This window comes from Nicotiana tomentosiformis, chromosome 1, assembly GCF_000390325.3.
Source record: "Nicotiana tomentosiformis chromosome 1, ASM39032v3, whole genome shotgun sequence".
In the NCBI taxonomy this organism is placed as follows: domain Eukaryota; kingdom Viridiplantae; phylum Streptophyta; class Magnoliopsida; order Solanales; family Solanaceae; genus Nicotiana; species Nicotiana tomentosiformis.
Window position 1 is genome coordinate 85,020,767 of NC_090812.1, and position 16,448 is coordinate 85,037,214.

The window sequence follows — 16,448 nt, forward strand, 5'->3', positions numbered from 1 at the left end:
AGGCATCCAGTCTAAAAGGCATGTCATGTTCATTGAAGTCCGCATGTACTCCAAATAAGTCCTTCTTTCCTTTCCCCGAAAGGGATACCTCTTGTTTAAATTCATTGTCCATTCCATTGTTTGTTTTTCTTTGAATCCCTTTCGGTTTAACTCTGTTCCGAAACTAAGACGAAGAAGGGATGGTAAGACGGATTTACAGAGTTCTCATTTGATACAAGCTAATATGCAAAAAGGTACCCAACCTCGGCAGGGATATCAAGTTGACCCCGACTGGGCATGGTAGCTGATGTTTTGAAATTGAAAACTCTCGAAAGAAGGAAATCAAATTGAAGTGCCTACAAGAGCAAAAATGAAGTTGAAAAGGTTGAGTCCCACGCGACTAACCGTCTTGGCAAGGTTTGAAAAGCCAAGGATTCCCCGTTGCTCTGAATTTAAAATTGGGAGAAAGAAGTCAAAGGCCTACAAAGGCAAAATAAAGTTGGAAAAGGTTAAGTCCCACATGACCAATCGTCATGGTAGAGTTTCAAAAAAGCCAAAGGTTCTCCAGGGTCAGAAATGCAATCGGTATCCAGGAAACAACCAGTTGCATTTGAAATCATCATCAAAGAAGCCGGACCGAGATCAAGTGACCGAAACACTCAATGCCACAAAATCAACCACTGTTTCAAACTAACAATTGTTCTTTGTTTGAAAAATAGGAAACGTGTGTAATCCAAAAGCAACCTTGCAAGAAGCAGGTGCAACCAAAAAGAAATTGCGGGGGCTAGAAACAGCTCTGCAGCAGCAACAACTCTGAAAGGGAAGTCTTTTCCAAATTCTTTCCCGCATTTTACTCATTCTCTTAGTAAAAAAAAAAAAGTTCAAAATCATGGTAGTATAGGGTCTCCAATCCCTAGCTGTGTTTTCCAACATAGGGTCTCCACTCCCTAGTTGATTTTATTTTAGACATAGGGTCTCCACTTCCTAGTCTCTTTTCCAACATAGGATCTCCACTCCCTAGTCTCTTTTCCAACATAGGGTCTCCACTCCCTAGTCTCTTTTCCAACATAGGGTCTTCACTCCCTAGTTGATATTTATTTTAGACATAGGGTCTCCACTCACTAGTCTTATTTTCCAACATAGGGTCTTCACTCCCTAGTTGATTTTATTTTAGACATAGGGTCTCTACTCCCTAGTCTCTTTTTCAACATAGGGTCTCCACTCCCTAGTTGATTTTATTTTCTGACATAGGGCATACACTCCCTAGTTGATTTAATTTTCTGACATAGGGTCTCCACTCCCTAGTCACTTTTCTAACATAGGGTCTTCACCCCTTAATTGATTTTATTTTAGACATAGGGTGTCACGACCAAAAATCCATTAAAGGTCGTGATGGCGCCTAACACCACTGTCACGCAAGCCAACAATAAAAGTTTAACTTAATTACTCATTTTAGTATTTTTAAAATCGTAAATTTCCTTCAATTAAATGGTAAGAGGTAAAATTTACAAAATCAGAACAAAATACGAGTGAGAGGTATGTACCTAAACTTGTAAATCAAGCTGAACTTTTGCCAAATAAAGGCCAAGGAAAACAGCTATTGAGTGAGCTCAAAACAGATCAACAGCAGAAATCATGAGAACAATCCAAATCCCATCTAAACAACAGAGTGACAGCAACAGTAAAACCAACATCTTTCAAATCAAACCAAGCTTTTTGAATCCAGAAATGATGCAAGAGTCCAAAGAGGTTAGAATCAGCTTTTAATCCCTCTTTCTTGATTGTTTTCTTTCTATTTTTGGAGTGTTTTTGCAGCTATTAAAACTCAGATTTGGAACCTAAATTGCTAGCAACCGTATGACCCTTTTTTCTAAGTTTTTTCTCACCAAAATGGGTGAGAATGAGACCTTTTATAACAAAATTTTTAGGGCAACCAAACCTGATTTTTCTAATTCAGTTATACCTTTTAAACTTTATTTTTGTTCACTTATACCCCAGATTCCCAAACCGTTTTTATTTTATGTCCTTCAGAGACAGTCCTCTTCTCTCTCTTATTTATAACAGAAAATATTTCATAATTTTTAAATACAAAATTACCCTTCCTATTCCTTATAATTACCCATGCCCTTTCAAAACTTCTTTAACCAACTGATTCTAAATTATTCCTAACTTGAACCCTGGTTAAAAAAACTAAACTCATTTAACTAAGATTGAGGTCTAAACAATAAACAAAAATAAACCAAACCAAAAAAAAAAAATCTAATAACAAAGAAAATTAGAAACAAACTATTAAACAAAACATCAAAACATAATTTATATAACTATTTGCAAGTTAAAGGTGCGAAACCGGACAGATTATAAACTTTAAACGAGAACATGCAATTATTTATTTTTTTGACGATTTTAACAGAAATTGAAAAACACCACAAGATGGGTTTAAACGAAAACGAAAAACAAAGCAAAGATTTCGAGGTTACCTTTTGAAAATGCAAACAAACGCTTGGTCAAGGGTTTCTCTGACCAACAGTGGTCATCAACGAGTAATCACTGACCTTGTGCTTTTAGAATTCGGCTAGTGAATACGTGCTAATGACTACTAAAGTCGGAGAGAAAAATGAAATTCGCTGCGTTCATCCTCCGAATGGTAGAAATCGAAAGAAAAGATTTGGGGTTAACCTATTGTGAGATCTGTTACGGGATGAGTTCTAGGGCTCTTTAGGGGAATATAAAAATGAGTTAAGGAATAAGAGGCTTTGAGGGTCATGGGGTAAAGAGTTGGGGTAAAGAGTTGGGGCGGCTAGAGTTTTGAGTGGGGAATGGGAGAGATAGGGGAGATGGGGAAACGAGGTTTGGTCTCTAGGTTTGGGGGGGGAGGGGGTGAGACAGTTATATGGGATGGGGGTTGTCAATTCCGGACCATCGGATTAAACTCAAGGGACACTAGGATTAAGGATCTGAAACGAGGGCGTTTTGGGTTTAAAGGGGAGCTGGACCGGGTTTTAGGAAGATTGGGCTTAGGCGAATTTGGCAATTTGGGCCACCTATTCAAATGTGCTCTTAGCCCAGTTTTCAACGAAGACTAACCTCTTCCTTTCCCTTCTTTAATTTTTGCAATGCTAGCCACTTTAAACCCAAATAGCACTTAGAACTCAAATTGCAAAATTAATTCTTTTACTACTTTATTTATTAATTAACTAATTAATTACTTTAACAATATGAACTAATAAAAGAAAATTATTAATCTGAAAACCAAAAACAAAAAATGTAAAATGACTAGGGTATTTTTGTGATTTTCATTTATCAATTATGTAATTAATATGTGAATAAATCCTAAAAAATGCAATTAAAATCTAAAATGCTATGCAAAGAAGAATTGGACATTTTTATGGTATTTTCTATGATTTTAAGATATTTAACATGCACAAGAAATGCAACTACAATGCAAATAAACAATTAAAAAGGAATTCCTAAAAACTATAAAATCAAAAACAAGTAGAAAAATCCATTTTTTGTGAATTTTTGTAGGAGTATTTTGTAGGGAAAAAATTATGTGCTCACAGTTGTGTTCGTCAATTTGACAACACTAAGAGTAATATAAATTCTGAGGAATCTGCATTTCCAAAATAGACTAGAGTAAATGAGAAAAGTTCTCATATTCTTCCAAAAGAGGGCGTGCGGAGTGCTCACAATTGTAATGTTCCTTCTGAGAAGCAAAACTATTGACCTGTGATTATGATCGTCCCAGGTATTGTCTTTACAGGGCTACATTTCCTCTTTATGTTCGGAACACTTGGCTTAAAAAAAATAGGTTGTGATGATTCATCCAATATTAAGAAGCCGATATCCCTTCAACACTAGAACAGTGAGCTCCTCCATATAACAATTAAAACGTTGTATGTAACTGGTAAACTCATGGTTTGGTGTCAGCTCGATGCATCCTACCCAATAAGTCTAAATCTTTGTCCGGGCTCCTGTTGAATGGAGTAGTAGAGAGTGAAATACACATCAGTGTCAGCAAATATAGTACTTATTGGTAAAAAAACAGGTCAAATGTTATTTTCACAATAATATACTGTTAGCACCCCTTTAGTCTACCAACAATTTACACATGGAAAGTTTCAAAAGATCAGGAAGTAGATGAGTCCAGTCATCTATTAGTTATGTTCATATATTTCCTGTGGCAGTCACACATTGGTAGATCACTTTCTCATTCCAGTTGTGTTAGGGGTTATTTCCCAATTTTTAGGTGGGTGGTTAATCCATCAGTGTTTGTATTTAAATTTATTTGAATTCAGTGAAAGGTATGCATAAAATTATTCCTGCCTTTGAGTACTTCAACTCAAGAGATTACAGGTTCTCTCTTAACGAACCAGCACCATAGGTCGAAAAAAGAAAATCTCTTCCCAAACTAACTCTGATTTTATCTTACAGCGTCCCATAACTACATCTATAAAAAGGGACCGTGACAACTTGGTATCACAGCCGAGAGTTATTGGAGACCAAATGCAACAACAACTAGCACAGTTGGTGAACTTGTTCCAAGAAGAACGTGTCTAACCAGACAGGAAGCCATATATGCTCGCAACCACAAAGGATTTAGCAAATTCGAAGGCCGATTTTGAATCAATCGAAAATACCAGGTACAATCGAGGTTGGAAGGGTAAAGCTGGAGTTGAAGGAAGGTCAGGATCAGAAACTGGAGGAAGTTCCAGCATTCCCAAATATACAAAGTTGAATTTCCCACATTTTAGTGGGAAAGACGACCCTTTGGGATGGTTGAATAGGTGCGAACACTTCTTTCGACACAAGCAAACTGAAGAAGAAGAAAATGTTGGACGTGCTTCTTTTCATTTAGAGGGGAATGCACAACTCTGGTTCCTTAAACTAGAGACAGATATGCCTCAACCATCTTGGATGAATTCAAACGTCAATGAAACCTTCGTGCTGGGCCACCAATAAGAAGTCAAAAGTTGGGAGAATTGGCTAAGTTGTGCCAGATCGGGTCTGTGGCAGATTACTAGAAAAAGTTTGAGCAATTGGTTTCACAGGCTGGTACCCTCACACAGTCGCAAGAAATTGAACTTTATATCAGTGGTCTTGCTGACTATATAGCAACTGAAGTGGAGTTGCATAACCCTCCAGATTTGGCGACAGCAATGAGTATGTCCCGGCTTTATGAACGCAAGGGACAACCCCTTCATTCGGAATTATCAGATGTCCGTAGATCAAAGACAACAGATTTCTCATCGCAACAACACACCAGATTTGTAAAGAAATTGACCAGATCTGAGATGGAGGAAAGACGCCTTAAGGGACTTTGTTTCAATTGTGATGAACCATTCACCCAGGCCATAAATGTGGATTGAATCTATAAAGGAAGAGGAGAAGAATCTGATGCACAAGAGTCATATCCTAACACTGATTTGCCAACCAACAACGCTTTCCATACTTCCCGCTTGAGGACAAGCGCGGTTTGACAAAGGGGAGTAATGTTAGCACCCCTTTAGCCTACCAACAAATTACACATAATAAGTTTCAGAAGATCGGAAGTAGATGAGCTCAGCAACTTTAGGCATCTGTTAGTTATGTTCATATATTTCCTGTGGCAGTTATTACTTATTAGTAGTAGCAGTTATCAGTAGGAGGCCACTTTCTCATTCCAGTTATGTTAGGAAGTTATTTCCCAATTTTTAGGTGGATGGTTAATCCATCAGTGTTTGTATCAAAAATTATTTGAATTCAGTAAAAGGTATGCAAAAAATTATTCCAATCTTTGAGTACTTCAACTCACGAGATTGCAGGTTCTCTCTTTCTCTCTTAACGAACCAACACTATAGGTCGAAAAAAGAAAACCTCTACCCAAACTTACTCTGATTTTGTCTTACAGCGTCCCATAACTAGATCTATAACAGGGGACCGTAACATAGACCCTCCATCTCAATTTATATGACCCTCTTTCTATTTTACAACAAGATGAGCTACTACGCCTCAATCCCAAAGCAAGTTGGGATCTTTCTACCTTACGTCTCAAAATATTTGATGCTATTTCTTCAATATTTTGTTCCAAAATAGTTTACATTAGCCTCCTGGAGTTAAAGTAAGTGGTTTTACAATGTTTCCAAACATATTCCTACATTATTCTCATTTGAGTATTTTCCTTCATGAAGAAGAATAAAAAAAATTCCATGCAAAAAATTAAAAGACAAAGTACTAAAGCTTTGTGTATAGAGTACTCAATAGTTTTGCTCATTATGGACAGAAACTTACCAATCATATCTTTGTTAAGTATCTTCATTTCCGAGTTGTTGAAGCGAATCAGGGCCAACAAGGAATACACGTCTGGACGTTTGGTACCGGAAAACCACTATTCCTTTATATGCTGCCCGTGGTACACCATCCTGATGAAACGAACAGTTAGTGCAAGTTTTACAGAAAGCAAAAGGAGAACCATGAAAGAGGACAAATCCAGTCACAGCTAGTGTGAATAGACCTGTCCACGGTTCAGGCAAAGAACAGATATGGGCCAGTCAATGGTCAATATTAACATCCTCAGACATATATGAAATGGAATAAAGATGGACCAAGCTACTTATGAATGTAACCACAATTAACATCACTACGGTCGGGCTATCATAGGTCTAATTTCAACTCCACCCCACCCTTTCCCATAGTACTGGCCTTGAGCAACAAATAGGCGTTAAGAAAATTTTATCTTTAAATTTGAAAACTATAATATTGACTATTAATCTAGGCTATATTTACCAAAAAGTAACTAAATTTGCAGAAACAGTTTGTTTAAGAATTAAGTAACCAAGTAACCAAAGCCACAAATAAAACAAGTAAATGACTATAGCTCAATCTAAATTGCAACCTATGGACCTAAAAGATCTCCTCCTATTTCATTTTCACTAATTCTATTTAAAATGGCTATAGATCAGTCTAAATTTTAATATATGAACCTAAAAAATCTCCTATTTCATTTTTACTCATTCTATACATGTGGTACAAAACCAAGAATGAATACATATCAAAATATAACATATCAACCTATCCAAAAGAATGCTTTCTATATCAATTATTTGAAAAATATGAATTGTAATAAATATATGAGACCAAGCAGGCTAGCCTAACACGGTCCAAGTTTTGCCCATATTGGCAAACCTCATTTTTCGTTCGTGCAGACGCAACCTCTAGCCCAAGCACATATTGCATGGAAAGTTACTGGGGCCCAAGCCCATAGATAGGCATAAATGAAAGAGAAGATGGCAGGCATGTATTTCAAATTTCACCTCCATTTGCACCTGAATTCTAGAAGGGAATGAGTTGTGCAATTGGATTCTGATTGCTTACTCTAACACTAAGAGCACCTGCATATTTTTGCGTCGCAATACTATTACCAGCGTTTGTGTTATCAGATCAGCAACTGTTTGCATCGATGATATATCGAAAGAAAATGTCATATGGCTGTGAAACAATAAATCTCCAAGTGGTAAAAGGATAAAATCAGGCATGAATTTTGAACTGCTCAACAGTCTGTTTCAGAGTTAAGTAGATAGACGGCTAATATGCTATACGTAGCCATACTCGACATACGTAATGACTGCATCTAAAGAACCCACTCAAACAAATATGATCAAATCTCAGGTCATAATCAATTCAATATGAAGAGAAGGGTCACATATGCATTACCTTCCATTCTTCAAAAATGCCAAATTGCCGTGCGATATCTTCAAAGTCTAGTTGATCTCTGTACTGAATACGCACATCACCATCTATGTTAAATGCTTTCAAAACAGCATCAGCTCCATGGATGGGCTTAGCCTTTTTAACCAAGTCACCAAAGTGTTTCACGTAATTGTCCTGAGAACACGAAACCACAAGTTACCTACGCAAGATGGTTTAAATGACAAATTTCTCAATCAACCATCTAATAATTTGTCAGCATTCACAAGTTCTCTAAATCTTTCAGCACAAAAATAATCTTCAAGTCATTACCTCCAAAAGGTAACTAAGGTCCATTGACTTCCAATCAACCTTCCAACAAAATTCAAGGTAGAATACATGTCATACAAATGGAAAGAATGAGTAGGCAAGAAAAGGGGTGATGGCAATAAAATAAAATAACATGCCTGGACATCATTTAGTTTAATTGGCTCAAGATACTGCTTGAAAAACTGCCCCAAACTAGAACCCTGCAAATAATGTAAGATTGTTGACAAGGCTTAAGGAGAAGTTTCTGTAAATGATGGTAAATATGGGGAAAGATTTAATGTTATTGACTTAGATGGTGGAAATTAATAAAATTTCCATCTTTAAGAACAGCAAAAACATTTTTTCTCTTGATAAGCATGTAAATGAGTAAGAAGAGCAATGAGATACATATTAACTTTTTCTTGATCAGTAAGAAACATTAAGAATATCACACCATTGAAGATCAGAATTCAAGCTCAACTATGTCTACTGAGCCAAAGTCATCTAGCACTGATTTCAAGGAGCACATACATGCTCACCAAAATTATATGATCTGCAAACTTCTGGGCGAATAAATTGTCGACCTCTGTGATTCTCTTTGAGTCTTAGCCAGTCGTCCCAGTAAGTAAAAGTAAGGTCAAAGAAAATCTTTGAAGTTTCCAAGGTAGTCAATTTAGGCAAGAAATAAGCACATCAGTTCGAAAGGATATGCCTTTGGCCACTTTGGAGATAGTTCGTCCCAAGTAGATTTTGAAAGCATCCATCCAAGACCGGGAAAAAAATCAGAGCGGTAAAGAGCATCTGCAGAGTAAATTATAAAGCATTTCAGTGAGATCAGAAAAGCAGAGCTCTGTGTACTTTGCTAAAAGACACCTAAATAATATCAATAAATTCCGCAACATCGAGAAGAAAACAATGGGATTAACCTCCATGGAGGATATACTTTTGCTCAGCCCAACAATGAAATCAATGGGGTAAAAACATGCAACTCCTTTTTCTTTTGGACAGTCCAAAATATTCAATTGAAGCCAATCCTAGAAAGGGCTATGGATTTGAAAAGAGAACCGTAGCGCCCCAAAATTTTCTCTTACGACAATCTTAGCCATAAAATATTTGTGTTTGTACCAAAAGAACAAGTCACTTACGACTGCTTGATTCACATGCGAAAACGATTGACTCCTATCAGTTCAAGAAAAGGTAATTCCCTGTCCTAAAAATTTTAAAAATATATTTTCTTTTCTTGTTTTTGTTTTCCAATTTCTCATAAAACTTCCTGTTACAACTCCAACGAGCAAATTTTCAACTTTTCCCCTTTTTCATTGGTTTCTCCAAAACGAAAAGAGGAGACGTTAAAATTCAGTACTAAGCAGCTACCGACTGTTCCGACGCGCCCTTGACCTATTTTAATTAAGACCAAAAACCTATCTCTAAAGTGGAGCCTAGTTTAAGCTGTCAAACAAGTGATGATTGAATGAAAGAAAAACCACTAGTATATTGTAACACTACCAGTCTTCTTACTGATGCTTGTATTAGCATGAGTAATATGATTCAATTTCAAGTTGATGATTAAAAAGGATATGGGTTGAGCAAGGAGAAAGAGAGACAATGGCAGAGAAATTCAGGAACCAGTCACAGAAAGAGAGACATGTGGCAGACAAATCCAAGAACCAGTCATCGAAAAGGAATAAAGAAAAAACTGCAGAGGTATATCAAAAGTAAAGTACTCAAAAGCAAATCCTTTACGCTGTTTTAGGATATAATTTCTTCCAAGGAATCAAAAAGAAAATGAAGTATAACCATTCAACAGAACAGAAAAAGAAACCATCTGCACTAAGCAGCGTTTGGGTTTCTTCATTGAATAACGGTCAGTAAAATTTCCAATTGAAACAGGAGAAGAGTTCAAAAGAAAAATCATAACCACCAATCACAAAGGACAAAAAAGAAGGAAGAAAGAAAAAACTTACAAGGATCTTGGACAAACTGCATTTGTCCATTGTCATTCCAAGAAGAAATAGCCATAATCGACCTGGGATGTTCACCATAAGTATTTAAGAAATTCTTATAACATACTTGGGACATTTAGAACAGGCTTTTTATCCCCATGTTTTAGGCTAATCCCATTCTAGTTCGTTCACTATACCACTTAGCATATTTGGACGTCAGTCTACGAGGGAAAAGCTTTTAATCCTTTTGCTAAGAATGTTATATAACCAAAATGGAAATCAATCTATCCCCCTCGCTGCCATCAGATTTTCTCCTATCACAAGCCTGGAAGAGCAGGAGATCTTGGATGCTGTTGAATCTGATTCAATTATGTTGGTTCTTTTAAGAAAATGAGGGGGGAGTTGGACACGAGTAAAAAAATAGTAATTTTCCTGAGACTAGGATGAATTGAATAATTCTTTGAAAGTAAAACAACGCAACATCCGGATCCTTTAAGAGTGCCTTACTTGTCTCTGTCAAGAAGAGTAGCTCCAGCCTCAAAAAAGTCAAAAAAATCAGGGGCAATTTCCATATCATCTGCATGTCAGAGGCACAGATATTGTGAGAAGAAAAAGAGCAAAGAACATGCAACATAGTGATTAAGATAGATCAGCAGTACCTTCTAGTATGATAACACGGCTAAAATTATGCTTGTAAAACAGCTGATCCAATGCCCACTTGTAATGACCTACGGAAAGAGTGATCGACAATGGCTAAGGCAAGACTAGCACTAGTTGGAATAAAAATGAGTTACGAAAAAAGATGGGAAAAAAAAGGACCAAATCATCCTTACGTGCAATTTTGTAGTATGCAATCAGCTCCCCTGGTCTTTCAGTATGCACAGGTTCAAAATCCAAGTGCTGTTGATAAAGAATCGAAAAAGTCTTTTCTTAAGAACTGTCAAGAAAAAGCGCCAAGAAGAGTTTGATACCGAGCTTAAGCAGAAGCAATTGTTAACTACATTTCACATTGCCAGGCCAGAACAGTTATCAGCTAGGCAGCAAAAGGTTAAAGATAAAGACTAAAGTAACTGCAGCCAAATGATAAAATGAAGCAGACAGATTCATATCCTATGCAATGCGTAGCTTTTATCAGAGAAAAACATTAGGTAGAAAAAGCAATCGATAGGTTACAAAACTATGAACCTATTGCAGTAGATGAATGAATATATGGAACAGAAGTGTGGCTACTCATAAAAGAGAGAGAGAGAGAGAGAGAGAGAGAGAGAGAGAGAGAGAGAGAGAGAGAGAGAGAGAGAGAGAGAGAGAGAGAAATCACATATATATGAAGAGAGGGGGAAAAGCTGCAACATAAAAGCATAAATCAAACAATACATGCCTCTTCCACTTGTGCTGTCTTATAGGGAAAAGGACAAATTGTATCACACAATGATACAAAGCTGAAGTAATAAAAGGGTCGAAATGATAAGGAAAATATCTACAGGTTAAATATAAATAATGTATCTTTTCCCTTTCAATCTTTTAGCAGATGAAAACTCCTTATGGGCAATATTTCTACTAACTTGTTTCCCTGTACATAATATGGTTATTGGTAATGATGATGATTGAGTATTGCAAGTAAAAACAAGCCTGGCAACAATGAGTTCTTATTCTTAAGTCTATACTTCCCCTCCAAGTAAAGACATATACCTGATTTAAATTTCAAAGATAGAGATACGCCAAACATCCTGTTTTCCCTTCTCACGCGGTAGAGAAGATTACCTGCATATACGTCAGCTGATCATAGCTCAAAGCAAGCTTCCTAACATCAGGATGTGATCCATCCTGCCAAAGGGAGGTAGATCGAAAAGTAGGTTCAACAACAAAAAGAAGACAAGCATACAATAGAAAGTTATGTGCGAAAATAAATGGGTACCTGGGATATGAAAAGAGGATATTTTGGCGCAACAGATATTTGGTATCTGATGACAACAATGGAAGTACCGGGCTTATCAGCTGAGGCATCTAATATGCAATAAGAAGCAGACAAAATTGTTTTGATACAAAACATACTTTAAGATGGATTTAATAGTCTTTTCCAGGTAGTCAGCCCGATTGCAAGCCATAACAACTACAGCAGCCACTGGCATCTAGTAAATATAGTAATTAGGTGATGCACAAATTTGACAGAAATGAAGTCAACAGATGTTGATAGTGAAAGCATGACTGAGGATATGAGAATGTATGTACACCTGTACATTTCCGATCAACTTTTTTATGCCCTTACCTGTAACAAATAAATTAACAATATCAACTATATAAATAAGTACAAATACTTGTAGCATGGGTATATCTAGGATTAGAGCCCATAATATTAATAACTCAATGATATGAACAGACACATTGACACTGACAGATCTTTATTTGCCACGTACAATGGGTTTCATTATTACAGGCAAACATTTCATATTACTGTGACTAAAAGCAGTGGCTTTTGGACTAAAAGCTGAAAGAAGAAGAGGAGTTTATGAACTTACTTTCAAGATCCTGAACAAGAGCCCTTAACTGTCGGCACTCCTGGTCCTGACGCTTCATTTGTTCTGAAAATGTAGCAAGATGAAGATAAGGAAAGTAAAATTACCCATTACCTTTCTTCCCCTCCCCCCAAAAAATACAACTACCTGTTCCCTTCATACAAAAGAGATAAGTAGCATTTCAGTTTCTGACAGCAAACACCAGATTTTATTAATTGGGATCTGTTAGGTTTTTTAAAGAGATGGAGCAGCAAGAAGATTAAAAGAATGGTTGAAATTGTCTCTCATTTTAATTTTATTAACCAGAGGGCTTTAAATAGCCAACTTGAAAACATAATCTGCAGAATAAATATTCAAATTTCAAAAACCTCAAATATCTCAACTAACTTATCCAACTAAATTTACATTTAAACAAAGACCCCTCCTACGACTAAACTACTTATTATTCTAGTAAATCATAAATCAGCAGTAACAGAAGCAAATATTCAACATGATCTGTATTATCACAGAAAGGATAAGGAACAAAGCATTGAAAGAGGACACGAAGAAACTGAAAAGGTCCTATCCTCACTGCTCATCCATGAAGATGTCTCGAAACTTACAACACAAAAACAGAAAATTTCTCAAAAGAGACCAGAGCTACATCAACACAATAGCACATAACAGGGATGGGAACAACTGAACATTCAATTCAAAAGGAACATGCTGGATTGGGAACTGGACGAACTCTTTGATCTATACAGAATACTTGAAGACCTCACGATGAACCCACAAAACCCAGACATCCTAATGTGGGACAACACCAGCAAGGGCATTTATTCAGTGAAGGCAGGGTACAACAAAATGTGCGTATCAAATGAAGTGATTGATCATTGGCCTTGGAAACTAATCTAGAAAAAAAACTCCCCACTGAAGTCATGTGCTTTACATGGACAGCCCTTGAAGAAGCTATCCTGACTCAAGATTTGTAGAAGGGGTTTTCAAATGGTGAACAGATGTTACATGTGTCATCAGAGTTCAGAGTCAGTAAATCATCTTTTTTTGCATTGTTCAGTGGCTGCAGACATATGGTAAATGTTCCTATCAGTTTTTGGTATTAGCTGGACAACACCTCAGAACCTAAAGGAAGCAGTAGAAAATTGGAGCTTCTGGGAAGTTGACGGAACCATCAAAAAGACCTGGCAGATGATCCCAGCGTGTATTTTTTGGTGTATTTGGACAGAAAGAAATAGCAGATGTTTTGATGGCATTTCAACTCCTAATTGCTCCCTGAAATCTATATGTTTGATGAATCTTTTTAGTTGGAGTAACCTTTCCCCTGTAAATGACGTTATTCCCCTCCTAGATTTCATTAGCTCTCTTACTCTGGCCTAGCAGGCAAAGTTTTGGTATTGGTTAGCTCATGCTCTGATCTAGATTTTTGTACTTGGAGTTAACCATTACTATCTTCTACACTCTCTTGCATCTTCTTGATCAAATATTTTCAGTGTACTCACTTATGATAGGACCAAAACTTACATAAAATTTTCAAGATAGACTATTTCCAATAGATCCATTTGTAGAATGGAGGAAATAAATCCATTTATCAAGAGGACAATGAAGAAAGAAAGGACTACACCGAAAAACACATTGCACCTTCAAGAGCAACTATTCTTCCTTGCTGCTGGCTAATCTGGTCAATAAGCAATCTGGTCTGACTTGTACAGTGATTTTCTGCTTCAATCTGTGTCATTCAATGATTTATACACATAGTGAGCAATTAAAAGTTCTTTACTTCTTTCTTTAGCCTGCATCATTGAAGAAGGGCGCAGTTGTATGCTGTTAAGACAACACAAAGAAAGATTATGCAATATCCTTCTGAGAAGAAAAGAGAAGATTTTTGGAATGACATTTGAATTGTTGAAGGATGCCTTCACGTAGAGCATATGAAGATTTTAGAAACATCATATTCACAATACATGACATGAATACAAATTCTTAAACTGTAGAACAAAAGAAATATGTCTATGGTATTTAGATTTCCTGTAGGGAGGATGACTAGATGAGTCCAGATACATACTGCAGCAGCAAGGCGATCTGCATATTCTGACTGTGTCGCAAAAAGCCGCATCTGAGCAATGTAGCAAAAGCAACCACTTAAAACCATACCTAATTCACCATTAAGCAAACACTAATCCAGAAAGAAAAAGAAAGAAATCAAAAAAAAAAGGTAAATTCTTTTCATAATACCCATGTCAACAAAACCAAGTAACCTCATATATTGCTTGGCTTTCCCTAAGCAATATAAACTTTTCTTTTTACAATTGCGGTTGCATGCATCTCCACTAATCCACCGGGTACTTAATACCTCCTACTAGCACAGATATCAAGTAACTCTATCCACCAAGCTTAGGCAGATGAGAATATTGTTGCCCAAATTTTTCATTTGTTACGCCAGAACCTTGGGGCTAGAAGTTAAATCTTGATATTTGCTTTTGTCTAATACATTAGAAAGAGATAACAGAGATACCAAAACTAAACCATACAGTACAGTACCAAAAGTTATTTACCTAAGATGGTACAGTGTCGTCAGAATCTATTGCAAATTTGCAATAGCAGAAAAAAGTTTCAATTGCTTCGCCTACAAGCCATGAAAATTTCAAATGCATAGCCTACAGAAGTTCTTTTGGGCATGTGAATGTCAATTCTTTCCTAGCGGTTCACCTTATCTTTGCCAAGGGGAATTTGCGACCAAAATACTAAAAGAGGGAACCAGCTGCTTAAAGTGGCACGCCCCACTAGTGACACAGCTAAATCAATAAATGTATTGAAGGGGGTTCACTTTAATCTCTTGCGAGGAAAGTTACACTGTACAAATAGGGAAAAATTATTTTTTATATATATAAAAAAAATTGTTGAATCCCCTTGATAGTTAAGCTATTCTGCAAGTTTGCATTTTTTTTAATCCCCTAGGTATAAATCCTGACTGCCCACAAGTTGATGTTGATATTGTTCTCTAGTTTCCTAAGATTTAATCACAAACTTGTTCTAAATTCTACGTAATTCAAAATTAGTTCCACTAATTTCTTAGTTATCAATTTTCTGTATTAAAGATTGCAAATTATGTTCATGTAGAGTTCATATGAAACAGTGGTAATTTAAGAGAAGGCTAAGGTCCAAAAGAAACCTAACCTAATGAACCTATTTCATTGCTGGTGATCTTAATCGTACAAGAAAGATAGATCTGAGATATAAGCCATGTATAAGAGAACCTGTATGTAGATGAAGGCGACAGCAGCCAAGATGAGGAGGTACCGGAAATCACAGCAAAACTTGTACCCTCTCATCGTGCGATTTCGATTGAAGGCTTTAGGAGAAAGCGAATAGTCTATCACTGTTCAGTTATGAGTGTTTCATCCGTGGATTTACTTTGCCTGTTCAGTTAGGATCAAGTCAATATTGGTCCTTTTCATACTCTCTTCTCTCTTGGAAATAAACTCCGACAAGACAATTAAATTTCACAAGGGGAAAAAACACAAATTAAATATAAAAAAATTACCGTGTTTTAAATAAGATGAATTTTCTGTAGATTAATAATATAACGGTTAATACAGGAATAATATGCATAAAATTATAATGCAGGGATTAAAATATGTGTTTTGCTTATTTAGAAGAAAATTATTTAATCTTTTTAGTTGTTTTAATACATATATTACTAATTTTCATATTCTTATTACACCTTATATCCCAGCTATAAAATAATATATTTATTAATTTTTGCGTAATTTATTTATATATTTTTTATGCAGGTAATAAAAACAACAACCAAACATCCTATATATAATGCTGAATTTTAAACAAAATTCAAGAGGCAACCAAACACTATATTGTAATAGCTTGTACATGCAACCAACAATTAAGGAGGGTCGTTTGGTTGGTGAATAAGTAATACCAGAAGTATAATGGCGGGATTATTTAGTCGATATAATTTTATTAGTAGATATTTGGCTAATTGGATAAAAATAAAATATATATATAAGATATAAAACATGTATTTAATTTT

At 36.1% G+C, this 16,448-nt stretch overlaps 1 protein-coding gene across 2 annotated transcripts; it reads right to left on the bottom strand.

Annotated features, from left to right (window-relative positions):
• Positions 1 to 3,472: 3,472 nt before the first annotated feature.
• On the bottom strand, positions 3,473 to 15,873 carry LOC104102713 (alpha-1,3-mannosyl-glycoprotein 2-beta-N-acetylglucosaminyltransferase). 2 transcript variants are annotated; one of them, XM_009610507.4, is made up of 19 exons: positions 15,658 to 15,870; positions 14,466 to 14,516; positions 14,042 to 14,129; positions 12,410 to 12,472; positions 12,125 to 12,159; positions 11,946 to 12,022; positions 11,809 to 11,854; positions 11,655 to 11,717; positions 10,727 to 10,793; positions 10,553 to 10,621; positions 10,401 to 10,470; positions 9,915 to 9,976; positions 8,661 to 8,751; positions 8,482 to 8,575; positions 8,109 to 8,171; positions 7,975 to 8,013; positions 7,669 to 7,839; positions 6,247 to 6,377; positions 3,473 to 3,950 (listed from the first exon to the last, which is right to left on the bottom strand). In XM_009610507.4, the coding sequence occupies exons 1-18, from the start codon at positions 15,730 to 15,732 to the stop codon at positions 6,261 to 6,263; spliced, it is 1,341 nt and encodes a 446-aa protein (XP_009608802.1). In that variant the 5' UTR covers positions 15,733 to 15,870; the 3' UTR covers positions 3,473 to 3,950; positions 6,247 to 6,260. The 2 variants fall into 2 exon arrangements, with proteins under 2 accessions (XP_009608802.1, XP_009608803.1); XM_009610508.4 differs by lacking the exons at positions 3,473 to 3,950; positions 6,247 to 6,377 and adding an exon at positions 6,403 to 7,346 and having other exon boundaries at positions 15,658 to 15,873.
• Between the last annotated feature and the right edge of the window lie 575 nt (positions 15,874 to 16,448).